This window comes from Parus major, chromosome 18 (genome assembly GCF_001522545.3).
Source record: "Parus major isolate Abel chromosome 18, Parus_major1.1, whole genome shotgun sequence".
Lineage (NCBI taxonomy): Eukaryota > Metazoa > Chordata > Aves > Passeriformes > Paridae > Parus > Parus major.
Window position 1 is genome coordinate 5,975,566 of NC_031786.1, and position 13,011 is coordinate 5,988,576.

The 13,011-nt window shown below is 54.3% G+C and overlaps 2 protein-coding genes and 1 long non-coding RNA gene across 7 annotated transcripts in view; 1 reads left to right on the forward strand and 2 right to left on the reverse strand.

The window, feature by feature from the left end:
* Nucleotides 1-251: 251 nt before the first annotated feature.
* RSAD1 (radical S-adenosyl methionine domain containing 1) lies at nt 252-3,619 on the reverse strand. Of its 2 annotated transcripts, XM_015645312.3 has the most exons (10): nt 3,445-3,619; nt 2,922-3,055; nt 2,638-2,842; nt 2,200-2,565; nt 2,047-2,110; nt 1,813-1,960; nt 1,687-1,741; nt 1,182-1,285; nt 956-1,106; nt 252-565 (listed from the first exon to the last, which is right to left on the reverse strand). In XM_015645312.3, the coding sequence occupies exons 1-10, from the start codon at nt 3,607-3,609 to the stop codon at nt 536-538; spliced, it is 1,422 nt and encodes a 473-aa protein (XP_015500798.1). In that variant the 5' UTR covers nt 3,610-3,619; the 3' UTR covers nt 252-535. The 2 variants fall into 2 exon arrangements, with proteins under 2 accessions (XP_015500798.1, XP_033374514.1); XM_033518623.1 differs by lacking the exon at nt 2,638-2,842 and having other exon boundaries at nt 2,200-2,637; nt 2,922-3,528.
* A 58-nt stretch (nt 3,620-3,677) lies between these two features.
* LOC107212432 lies at nt 3,678-5,387 on the forward strand. The gene is made up of 2 exons (XR_001524465.3): nt 3,678-4,220; nt 4,937-5,387. It is a non-coding gene; the product is annotated as an uncharacterized LOC107212432 (long non-coding RNA).
* Nucleotides 5,388-5,794: 407 nt separating this feature from the next.
* Nucleotides 5,795-13,011, reverse strand: part of ACSF2 (acyl-CoA synthetase family member 2) — a 35,896-nt gene continuing 28,679 nt past the window's right edge. For 2 of the 4 annotated variants that reach the window (XM_015645653.3, XM_015645652.3), the window contains 6 exons: nt 8,344-8,451; nt 8,085-8,236; nt 7,494-7,635; nt 6,325-6,435; nt 6,096-6,164; nt 5,795-6,000 (listed from right to left, as the gene is read on the reverse strand). In XM_015645653.3, coding sequence (XP_015501139.1) covers nt 5,950-6,000; nt 6,096-6,164; nt 6,325-6,435; nt 7,494-7,635; nt 8,085-8,236; nt 8,344-8,451 — 633 coding nt within the window. In that variant the 3' untranslated portion in view covers nt 5,795-5,949. The other 2 variants (XM_033518590.1, XM_033518592.1) reach the window with 2 other exon arrangements.

The following is a 13,011-nucleotide window of genomic DNA, read 5'->3' on the forward strand; positions in this document are numbered from 1 at the left end:
GACACGGCCAGGGACAGCGGGGTACCGGACCGCGGCGGGATGGCTGGATAGACTGGGACACCCGGGACACCCGGGACACCCGGGACACCCGGGACACCCGGGACACCCGGGACATTGGGACACTGGGGCTTTGGGACACCCGGGACGCGGAACACTGGGCGAATAAGAACACACGTGGCACGGGGATACTCGGACACAGCGGGATATTGGTGCGCCAGGACTCCGGGATACCCGGATGTGAGAAACGACGCTGACTTTTGAAATTCCAAAGGTTTATTAAACCATAACAAAATACAAGAACTGAATAAGGAACGAGACGGCACCGAGACCACGTGACCGTCTGCCACGTGCTCACTCACAAAATGGCTGCTCCACCTTTTTGGGGGGGGTGCACAGGTAACCCTGGCCCCGCCCAGCGCCTGTCAATCAACTCTTCTTGGCCTCCCATTGGTGGAGACTGCTTTAGCGCACCTTGATTGGAGCTCAGCTGTTGCCGCGCCTGCGCGGAACAAGCCCGCCCTCAGGCCATCAACTGTCAACAATCCAAGCGTGAGGGGAGAGGAGACTGTGTGGAGAACAAATCACAATAACGTAACTGTAATAAATGGAATTGATTCGTGCTATCTAAACTGTAATTGTTATTAAAGTTATTATTAGAAGCAATCAAAAGAATCAGTGTTATAAGGCAGATGCACCCCTTTACAGATGTTAGATGTTAAAATTGAGGTACATTTTGGAAGATAAGTGATGTCCCAAGACGAAAATGGCCTTGAGATGGACAAAATTAGAATGACTTTATAACACGGACACCAGGGACATGGGACACCGGGCTTCAGGACACAGAACACCAGGATACAGGGGCCCACCCTGCAGTAAAACCTGCTACTGCCCCTGCCCCAGCACCCCTCTGCCAGCACGCTGCTCTTGAGATTTATTATCCATTGTGGCCACTTACAGCCCTCATATCCCGGCCACCAGCTCGTTCTTCTGCCAGGGTCCCCCTCGGTGTGCGCCGGGCAGCGCCCAGCACCCGCTGCAGCTGCCAGAGCAGGTCAGGCAGCAGCGAGTCCAGCACGGCCAGGCCAGCCCAGGTGCACCGCAGCCCCCTGAGAACGGGGTGGTGGTGAGCCCCGGTGCCCCGGGGAGACCCCCGGCCCAGCCCACGGCTCCCTGGGGCTCACCTGCTGTCCAGGACAAGCCAGCCCTCCTGCTGAAGTGCCTGAGCCTCCCCTGGCTCCCCAAACACGGCCTGCAGGCTGAGCTGGGGGGAGAAGTGCCCCCAGCGCTGTGTGCCCAGTGTGAGAGAAGGATGTTAGTGATGGGGCATCAGCATCCCAGTACCCAAAGGGGCTACAAGAGAGCTGAAGAGGGGCTTTGTAGATGGGAATGGAGTGACAGGAAAAGAGAGGAATGGATGGAAACAGCAGATTTGGATTAGATATTGGGAAGAAATTCTCCTGTGAAGGTGGTGAGGCCCTGACATAGGTTGCCCAGAGAAGCTGTGGATCCCATCCCTGGAAATGTTCAAAGCCAGGTTGGACAGGGCTTGGAGCAACCTGGTCCAGTGGAAGGTGTTCCTGCCCATGGCAGGAGGTGGAATGAGATGGGCTTTAAGGCCACCCAATCCAAACCATTCTCGGATTAGCATCAGATCAGTGTGGGGTGTCCCCACAGATGGCTCCTGACCTCCTGTGTGATGCCTTCATCCGTGCGCAGTCCCAGGGTGAGCAGCTCCTCCAGCCTGTGGGGACACAGAGAGCTGTGGGGCAGCACAGACAGGGAGGGGGCATGGGGAGGGACCCCTGTACTCACTGCTCCAGTAGGCTCAGCACCACCCGACTCCTGGTGCCGTGTCCCCGGCTCTGCACCTCCTGCATCCAGGTGACAGGCTCCAGGGTCTGGACACGAGCTTCCCGGCTACAGCCACCTTCACCTCGCAGCACAAAGCGCCCATGTGCCCCTGCAGCAGCCAGGGAGGGGGACAGTGGAGCTCAAGGTGCACATGGCCACACACTCCCCCACAATGGCCTTCTCTCACCCCCTTACCTGGCCCCACACCGATGTACTGGTCACCCCGCCAGTATGAGAGGTTGTGGGTGCTGAGGGTGCCCTGTAGGGAGAACCCTGGGGTGAGGGAAGGGGCTGAGCCTGCTGGGGGACCAGCATAACCTGGAGAGACACAGCATGGGGGTATCTCACCTTCCGTGCAAAATTTGAGACCTCATAGTGGCGGAAGCCGGCGCCCACCAGCGCAGTGCGGGCAGCCTGGTACATGTCAGCCAGCAGATCCTGTGGGGATGCAGGCAGGGCTCCCCTCTGGACCTGTGCTGCCAGCACCGTGCCCCGCTCCAGCGTCAGCTGGTACAGGGAGATGTGGTCGTCACAAAGCCCCAAGGCTGCCTCCAGCCTCTGGGTCCAGGCATCCTGGCTCTGTCCCGGCAGCCCAAACAGGAGGTCGATGGAGGTTCGGCCAGGGAAGAGCCCCCGCGCTGCTTCCACAGCCTTCCGTGCCTCTGCCGCTGTGTGCTCCCGGCCCAGCATCCTCAGCTCGGCATCATCCAGCGACTGCAGAGGGAGCGTGGTGACACTGGGGCCACGGGGGGCTGCGGGCACTGCGGTGGGGAGAGCCCCTCTCACCTGCACGCCGATGGAGAGGCGGTTGACCCCAGCTGCCCTGAAGCCGGCAAGGCGCAATGTGCTGGTGGAGCTGGGGTTGGCCTCCAGCGTGACCTCAGCACCAGAAGGAAGGTGGGCAGCCCCCGCCACAGCCTCCAACACTGCTGCAACAGTGCTGGGGCTGGCCAGGCTGGGGGTGCCCCCGCCGAAGAAGACGGAGGTGACGCTGTAGGGCAGAGGGTGGGAAGCTGCAGGTGGCCACGGAAGGGCCCAGTACTCCCCATGAGCCCACCCTGCACACCCACCTGTGCACCTGGCCGAGGCACAGCAGGGTCCGTGCCTCCCGCACCAGACAAGCGCGCACAGCCGCCTCGTCCACCGCCGGCACCACGTACGTGTTGAAGTTGCAGTAGGAGCAGCGCTTGCGGCAGTAGGGCCACTGCGGGCACGGGGCGTGTGGGCACGGCCATACCCTCACCCCTAGCCACTCCACTTTGAGGGGAAACAGCCCCAGCCCAGTGCACGGACCCCAGTGCCCCCCCACCTGCCCCACAAGGCACACAGATGTGACCCTTCAGCTCAGGTTAGCCCCATGACACGTACGAGGCTGGGCTCCCCCCAGCGTGTGCAAACCCCGGGGTCCCACATACACCCACGTGTATGCGAGTCCCAAGGAGCCACGTTCACCTTCCACCTGTGCCAGCCCCGTGCCCCTCCAGGTGCACAAGCCCCGGGACCCACGCGTGTCCCCACGTGTGCAAGCCCGTGACTCTTCGTGCAGCCCCGCACATACACAAGCCCCGGGCTCCCTCCCGTGTCCCCGCTCACATGCACGTAGAGCGCGGCTGTGGCGGGGGCGGCCGTTTCTGGGAGCGGCTCCGGGGCCGGTTCCAAGGCAGGAGCCGGTGCCGGTGCTCGTCCCGGGCCGCCCCCGCCGGGCAGCGCCGCAGCGAGAGCCGCCACGTTCCGCGGCCACTTGCGCAGCGCCGCCATGGCCCGAGAGCCGCGGCACCGCCCGCAGCGGGCGGGCACCGAGCGGGGCCGGCCCCGGCGTGCGCGGGGCTGGGCGGGGAGCAGCGCCCGCGGGAGGGAGCGACGGCAGCTCCCGACGGGGCTGGCCAGGGAATGCTGGCTGTGAACGACGGGGATGCTGCGCTCAATGTCCTCTCCCGGTGCCGGGAATGTCAGGGCCGGTGTCCTCCCCAGACGCACGATCCGAACGAGGTTTCGGACCTGCCCCCGCATTCTTCCCCGGCTGCTTCTCGGGACCGGGAAGGGTTTCCCAGTGTTTCGGCGGAGGAAGGTGGCATTTCCCCACTCAGGGCTGTGCAAACCCGCAGCTGGTGAAGTAGTCTCTATTAATATTCACGAGAAGCTCTGAAATGCCCGTGACAAAGGCTGTGACTGCAGATTCCTGTTGCCAGGCCAGAAACGCAGAGTTCGGCATAACTCATCACTGATGTAACCTTCCCACTCCGGGGAGTTTCCGAGCAGGCAGCGAGGATTATAAGAGTGGGACTCAGGCACGGGCAGGACAGAAGCCATGGAGCACTGCACACACCGAGACTGCACTGCCAGCCACAGGGGCCAGCTTTTCATCTTCCGTGAGTATTAATAGCCGGCGATTCATCATCCCAGAGGCTGGGAAGGGGCAGGAGGCACCACGGGAGGTGTCCTGGCTGGCGAGGGCTGGATATGCTCTGGGAAAAGCATGGGATGGTAGGGAAAGCTTCCCTGGGACCAGAGTCTGCCAGGGCTCAGACCCATGGGTGGTGCTGCCCCACTCCCAGGACAGGAGCAGGAGTGGGGTGGCAGGGACTGTTCCCCCTGTGCTGGCTGTGACCAGGACTCACTGGTTTTCTCAGCTGTGTGTCTGTCCTCACCAGCCAAGCCTGGTGTCATTCATTTCTTATCCACTGCCCCCCATCTACAGTGGGGCACCTGTGGCAGAGCAGGGGTCGTGCCAAGGGTGGAGGTACCGATCAGGGAGGGGAGGAGAAGCTCCACTCACTGCAGGCCTGTCCTGCACCTGGGTTAGTGCTGTGGGAAGCAAAAGAAGGTAAACAGTCCTTCCCTAGACATCAGGCACAGAGGGCCTCTGTGTCCCCAAGGTCCCTGGCTACATTTGCTGTCATGCAGGTAACACTTCTTCCCTCGGGAAGGAAGGAAGGGAACCAGGGGAGGGAGGAGACCTGAGTGAAATGTGGAAGGATCAGTCCTGAAACCAGCCCCACGAGCAGTGTGGGAACAGGATAGGAACTTGTTGGGAAGACACTGCAGAAGGAGTCTGACACAAACCATCCATGTTTTTTTCTTTCAGAGTGCAGATGTGGACAGAGGACTTGCCCCCACCGTCTGCTTCCATGGATAGAGCCTGGAGAGCAGCTGCAAGATGAAGGATTGAGACCTCACTGATGCTTCTCCTCTCTCCCTGTCACACCATTGCCCTCCACCCACTGGAGGAAGCCACAGCGTGGAGGGGGCCCAGCCTTTGCTCTGAAAGGAAGCAGGAGGGAGACAGTGGGAGGTCAGCAAGAGTTGGCAGCAACATTATCTGCTTTCCAGCTGTGCTGAGATGCTTCTGCTGGCAAACAGGAGCTCTGCTGTCCCTCTTCTCACAGGAGTGTTTCATGGTTGGGATTACCAAATAAGTCCTGTAAAATGCTGGTATGCTGTGCTTCACTCTGCCAATGGGACAAGAATTTTGGTATTTCTGCAACAACCTGTCTTGTCCAAAACAACAAAATAAACAAAGCCATGTCTGTCTTGGAGAATGTTTTTTTTTTGGGAAACACCTGGGGGAGGTATGGGAACAAAGTGAGCTTTTCCAGCCAGTTTTAGGGAGCCCCAATGCAAAGTCTCATTCTTTGAACTCCCTGCCCCTCATTTCAGGTTCAGTAACTTTTAAATGACCCAGCAGTCTCACAACATCCAAGGAGAAAAGGCATCACCTACCCTGGGAAGCCAGGCCAGGGCATTTGGACTTAAAGAGTGTCAGTAAAATACCCACCAGCATCTGTTCAACTCCTGTGAAATGGCTGCAGCCAAACTCAGAGACACAGAAAATATTTAAACCTTCATAAGGTCTTTCAGCAACTGGAGAGAATTCCAGAAATAAGCATCCCTTCCTCACATCACCTCACACCAGTATTTCTGTTGGCAAAGAAACAAGCCCAAATGGGAAAAAAGGAGCTTTGTTTTATTGACTAAAAGTGCCATCAGCCTGATGTCAGGGAGGAAAGTCTCCACTGCTTAGCCCAAGGCACAGGGAAAAGCAGACTCAGAGCTGAATGAAATGGGGCTGATTTATCCTGGATTTTGCTCTTCCAAATCTCAGAGCTGCAGGTGCTTCTCCATCTGCTCTCTCAACACGTATTTCTGAATCTGGAATAGAGGGCAGAGAGGAGGAAGAGAGAGAGACTCCGAGAGGAGCTGGGACAGAATTCCAGGGTTCCTGCCGTACCCCAGCCCCCTCTTACCTTGCCTGAGACAGTGAGTGGGTACTGCCTCACAAACACAACATAATGCGGGATCTTGAAATGCGAGATCTGGAAAGAGAAAAACTGGGGCTACACAACCTGAAAGGAACAGCCTGGCACTATCAGGGCTGGGTCCCCCAGCACTGTAAATCCATGGGCTTTTGTCCACCAGTCCCCAGCAGCCACTAGGTGCAGTGGTCTGGAAGGAAACTGAGGACTGGGAACCCACCTTCCCTTTGCAGAAAGCTTTAATCTCTTCCTCGGTGCAGTCCTGCCCAGCCCGCAGTCGGATGCAAGCACAGATCTGTTCTCCCATCCTTGAATCCTTCACACCAACCACCTGGTTGGGACAGATGGATGGACAGTGTGACCCTTGGGGATGTCCCTGGCCTCCCACAGGATCTGTGTGCGGGCCCATGGCATGTTCCCTGACCCCATAGCACAGGGTGCTGGAGCATTGTGGATGCAACATGGACCTGTCATCCCTCTGCTTCCAAAACATGGGGCAAGAGGTTTCAAAAACAACAAGGAGACTTGGTAGACTGACACCAGTGTTTTGGGATCTCCAGATGGAATGGCAGGGAAGGGATGAGGTTGAATTAAAGGATTATTTAAAACCCTTATAATCACAGATCTTAGTGGGCCACTGCCTGTGACACCAGGAAATGGGTTTCCAAAGCCTGAGCTCTGTCCAAAGCTTGCTCCCTATTCCACTATTCCACAAGAATCCTACTGTCATTCCCTGCCTTGAACCAGTATCTCAAACTGGTAGAGACACGTTGATCCTTTTGAGTCCAGAGCAATGACATAAAGCCTTAGAAACCACATAAAAAGGGCTGGTGTGCAACCCATCTGCACTGGGACTGTTCCAAGGAGAGATGCTTCCCTGGCACAGGCAGAACACTGACTAAATAACCAGTTTATTTATGGGGGAAACTTGTCTGGCACAAAACCTGGAAGAGAACAATCCCAGCAGACGGGGAGCAGCTGCTTAGTCCTGGAAATCTTTGCGGTCTTGCGAAGGAGTGAAAGTTTCACTCCTCATCTCCTGGGACTTGTTGAAAGAGTCTTCCTGGATGTCAGAGTTGAGCAATTATCAGTAAAAACTGTCCTTCCAGGCTGCTTTCTGAGTAAGAATTTCAGAGGGAGCTGTGGAAGTGGACAGGCAGTTTGCAGATGTGCAGCTGGAACACAAGGGGATTGCCACAGTCCATATGCCTCATGCTAGGAGCTCTGCCTGCCTCTTCCATCCCATGCTTCTCCCTCCTCATTGCTAACCAGTATTAAATGGAATTTGATGTTGAAAACAGGGAAAGACAACCAAACAGCTGTCCCAGAAACTTTATGTACAGGATTCCCAAAGATAGTTGCTCACCCACCCTACCTCCTCCCACTCACCTGGACCTCCTCAACCTTGGGATGGGTGTGGAGGAACTGCTCAAGTTCTGCTGGATAGATGTTCTCTCCTCCCCGAATAATCATGTCCTTGCAACGTCCTATAATTCTGCAGTAGCCATGCTCATCCAGGCTCCCAATGTCCCTGCAATGACAACAGCCTTCTAGTCCTGTCCCAGCTGGGTGGAAGGATGGCTGATGTTCCCACCCATGCAGGGTGGTATCAGAGGACAATGGCTGAGATGCCACCTGAACACATGGAAGAGATCAAAGAGCTCCTGTTACAGAAGCTGGCAGTATCCACACAAGCACCAGGGTTTAGGGGGGAGGCAATGCCTGGCCCAGCCCTGTACCTCCACAATCCCACCATGCACAAGTGGCCAGTGACAATCCCCCTCTCCAGGGACACTCAGCACCAAGGGCTCTGTGCTAAAAGCACTTCTGAAGTGTCACAGACAGATCAGAGGGATAAACTGGGGCAGTTTTCTCTGCTTTGGAAATCCCAGCCAAGCACTCCTATATTTACCCATGCATCCCCATCCAGTGTCACCCTGTGGGACCATCTGGGAGAAGTGGGGCTGTTCTCAGACTCACCCTGTCTTGTACCACCTCTCAGCAGTGATCACTTCACTTGTCTTGGCAGGGTCATTCCAGTAGCCCAGCATGACACAGTAGCCACGGATCTGAAGCTCCCCAGGAGTGTTCAGAGGCACAGATTGCCCTGTTTCTGGATCCGCAATTTTTGCCTGTAAGGGAGGAAGGGATTAGTTAAACACCAGCATCAGACAAGAAGGATGGAGTGAGGTCTGCTGCTGGCAGAGCACCTGGAGCACGTGGGAAAAGTCATGGTCACCTCTGTGTGGGGAAAGATGTATCCCACCGTCTCCGTTTTTCGGTCGATGCTGTCATTGGGGAACCCCATGAAGGTGACAGGGCTGTTTTCTGTGGTCCCATAGGCAACCTGCAAACACAGGAGAGGAAATGTGTCTCAAGGGGACTGCACTGCTTCAGGTACAGGAAAGACAAAGCTGATCATGACTGCAGGGGACAGTGGGGTGTGAGGAGGATGCTCCCCCAGGTCGCTCAGGTCACAGGAAGCCCTGATCTGTTGTGGATGGGGCCCTCCAGACACTTCTTGCCAGAGAGTCTTGGAGAAACAGGAGCTAAAGCATCACTGCTCCTGCCTGCCATGGCCTTCTTCACATCCCTCACAGTGCTCCTGACCCCATCACAACAACACTTGTGGTGTCATGTACTTTTGACACTAACTGCTATTTTTGGAGGACTCCAGGGTTTGCCATCCTCTGCTTCTCCTTGCTTCTCCAAGCCCTGTCCTGTTGACTCCACAACATCTCCGCCACTGACTTTGCCTCGGTGCCCTTGCAGCCAAGGTGCTGAGTTCACCTTGCATCTCTAACAACTCAGGGAACACGGGACATCACTTTGGAAAAACCCTGGAGTCAGCAGCAGACTTCTGTGGGAGCCCGTGTGTCCTGCAGCATGGCTGCTTGCTGCAGATCCTTTTGTGCAGACATCAGCCCCTGTAACCTTTGTAATGGCATCACGAGGCTGCTCAACACTTGGCACAGCTGCCCTTACAGACCCAAAGCCTCACAGCAGGACAAAAGCTTCTTGCCACTAAACCTCCCTCCCAGCTAATCCTGATAGCAGGCTCTGAGCCACCTCAGCTGAAGGTCACTTCTCCTCAGAGGAAAATTCCAGTGCTCTATGCCCAGTGCAGTGGCCAGGCTGAGGTGGCAGGAGCTGCACAGGAGGTGCCCTGAGCAGCTCTGAGCTGCACCAACAGCACCATCACCGGGATTGCTGCTTCATCTCCAGCTCTTGGGAGCTCTGTTTCAGCAGTGGGAGTTGCTGGAGCACTGCTCTGGTGTCTCTGACCCACTCAAAGTAATGTCACCCCAGTAATGTCACCTGTAGCTGCTTTGCTGGGAGAGCATGGCTGTGAAACAGCTGATGTGAGAAGTATTTCCTCATTTCTCCTCCAGTTCTCCAGACTGACACATAAGCAACTCTGACCCACCAAATTGCCCTGGCACCCAGATCTGGTCAGTTCCTTCAAAGTATCCAAGTGTGCCTACATGGTCATGGGTTGGGCATGGTGCTCACCCAGGTACTGTGCCCCAAATCAGTGTGGGGCTTTGCAAAGGACTGTGATGAAGCATGTGAAGAAGGATAAAAATATCCTGAATGAGCTGAACACAGCACTGCTTTAGTGTACAACAGTGTGTAATAACACTGGAGCACTTGGCACTTTCCACTGCTTGGAGCTGCTGGAGGATCTCATGTTGGGCACAGTCTGTCACAATGGCTGATGCTCTTGTTGACTGCACCAGGGTCAGTGTGAATCAAAGCTGGAGCTTGCTTCCATCCAGGAATCTGGAGGAGAACTTCTCCAGGATGCTGCAGGGTCCATCTGGTACAAACTGCTCTGCCTGGAGCCTGGCAGCCCCCAAGGAGAACTGTGAATAGGCTTCTGCTCCCAGACACAAGGACAACTTCCCAGCCAGGTGCAAACCCACAGCATCTCATGCTCAGACTGGATTTCTCTCCCACCCACTAATACAAGTCCTGTGGCTGGATCAGTGACTGACTAGTCCCAAATCCAAGACTTTAAATACCTATTAAAAATCCCAGTGCCTTTGTTTTCTTTGTTTTACTTTGGTGGATGAATTGCAGTGTTGGTCCCGGGATCCCAGCCAAGCCCTGAGTCACTCCTTGCTCCCTCCTCAGGTCACTCCAGCAGTTTAATTGGATGCAGGAGCAGGCACTGGCAGGATGATGCTGTGAGTGCCGTGTCTCAGCAGGCTCCTCCAGATGCCTGGCACTGTGCCCTGTACCCCAAACACCAGCTATTGGTGGTTTTTTTTGTTTTGTTTATTGTCTTGGCCTGTGGCTTGTCCCCATAAACACCCTCACTCTCAGGAATTGGCTTCCCAACTGGTCCAGCTGGCAACATGGGTCTGAAACTCCAGCCCCTCATCTGCTTCCCAATCATTGCCTTCCCCTGCCTGTACCAGCACATCATTCTGTAGCTGGATACCAGGATGTTGGTCCAGATCTTTCCAAGATGTTATCTCCCTCTTAGAATGGCTTTTTCCAGCTGTATTCCTGGGATGGAAGCAGGGAATGGAGCAAACCCTTGTGCCAGCACTACTGTGTTTCCCAACCCTTATCTGACATGTGAACCATCCAACATCTCCATTGCCAGCAGCAGACAACACTTCCACAAAATCCCACAGACCAATTTAAATTTGGAGGTACCCATGAAGATTCCTAGCCTTCATGACCCAAAGGGACACTTAGCATCATTCAGCCTTGTCATCTGGTGTAATTCAGTCCAGAAAACCTCACCCAATAATTTCAGCATCAGCTCCATAATTTCCACTGGAGCTGTATCTGGTGTCAAAGCAGAGCTTTCCAGAGGCAAAGATTCCAGCTTGGACCCTTGGCTTCAAGAGGAGCTGGAATATAAAATATAATTGACTGCAAAGCCTTTTTTCACTGTAGGACCACAAGTGACCCCCCAACACCCAGATCAGTCCTGCCCTCCGTGATGACAAGGAAAGCAAGCTCCAAAACAAACTGCTGCCTAACTTGCTCCTACCAACAACACATTCATTCTTTGTGAATCCCAAGCCTCTGTATAAACCAGGAATAAAAAGAACACCTTAGCAGAACTGTGTTTTTTAAAGCACATTTCCCAAACATTTCCTGCTAGTGCTGTTTAAATACTGGTCACTGTGGAACAGGCAAAACAGTCTGAAGAGGGAAGTGTCTAAAAATTAAAAATAAAGTAAAAACAATCAGACTCCAGTCTCTTTAGTAAACATTTGGGAGGCAGGCTGATCTGGTGGGGACAGTGGGGACTCTGAAGACCCTGGGTTTTTCCCATCTGTGCTGCTTATTTACTGCATAACTTGGAACAAGCCACATCAGCCCTCTGCTTCTTGGTTTTCCCCTGCATTCAACAGCAATAAAAACACCCAGTGCCTTCCACATTCAACTGCTGCTGAAAGGCTGTAATGAAAAGGCTGGAGTTTGTACCCCCAGTGCTGCAAGTGGGTTATACTGGGTGGGACTGAAGCAGAAGGTCAGGGCTGCAGGAGGGAATGAGTTCCTTGGAGGACACCCTGCCCTGGGCCTGAGCAGTGCTCAGGGAGCATCTTCACAGTCCTCGTCAGCACCCTCTGGCTGTGCCACACTGGAGGATGATGATGGCAGGGCTTGAGCTGCCTAATTAAAGCCTCCAGAACTGAGCTTTGCTGGAGACAATACTGGCCTCAGAAAAAAAGCAGTAAATTGACCGTGAAATAATAGGGATTTTCAGACATCAAAGAGGGCATAATGAACAACAGAAAGCAGACTGGCAACCCAAGAGATGTGCTCAGAACATCTAAGAGGCCCTTTGAACCCCTCTCAGTGTAACATGCTGGATGGATCTAATTATCCCTAAATCCATGCTGAATGCATCTATCTTGGATATCTCCACCAGAGTCAACCCAAACCCTTCCCATCACAGCCAGCTCCAAATCACTCTTAACTGAGCAACAACCTTCCCTCCCTCAGCTGCTCACTGCCAACGTCACCCTAAACTTTTCTGTCCCCTGAGGACATCCATCTCCTTGCTTTGGATATATCCCACTATCCCAAAATGTATTGGAATATTCCTGAACTTTCAGGTCAGCTTTGCTGCTGCAAAAAAACAACTTCTGATCATATCCAGCCTATGTGACACCGAGATCTCATTTCCTTCCCCAGCAACAGTACCATCTTTGTGTCAAAAACATCAGGACACAAACAGGTCTTGCAGGACAAATCTCCAAGGGTGGCCACCCTGTTGACATCTCTCCCCACCAAGAGAGCTGCCAAATAGTCCCAGTTTGGATGGGGCTTAAAACAGATCCCAAAAATATTAGGTGCCCAAAGCACCCTCTATGTGCTGTGGCACGCAATGTCTTTGCCTCAGGAGGAGACCAAAAGGACAACCCAGTGTGCCCAAGCACTGGGGATTAATCTCCTGTTATTGCTCAGTGAGAACAGGCTGCTCCTCGTGGTCTGGAGTTAAATCTGCCTCTCTTCTCTCCAGGCCAAGCAGAATCCTTGAGGCTTGGAAGTGTTTCCCCCCTCCTGCCAGCAGTGCAGAAGCGTTGCCCTGTGGCAACCAGCAAAGACATGGCAAGTTACTGGTTCATCCACAGTGTGATAAAAGGTCTTTCCTGGGCAATGAACTCCATCCTCCCTACTGCTGATGCCAATGCATTTGGGAAAAGTGAAATTAAAAGGAAAAAAGAGAGAGGAAATGTACAAAGTGTTGTGTGAAGGTAGAAAACCACTGGTTTGGGGATATCAGGATGCTCAAAGCTATTGGAGAAGGAAACAGCAAAAATCTAGGGGCAAAGGTAACATCCCTATGGATTTGGAGAGCTTAGCTCCCACCAAACACATGGCTGGAAGTCCAGAATCTTGTTGCTTCCATGAGGCATTTTAAATGTTCTCACAG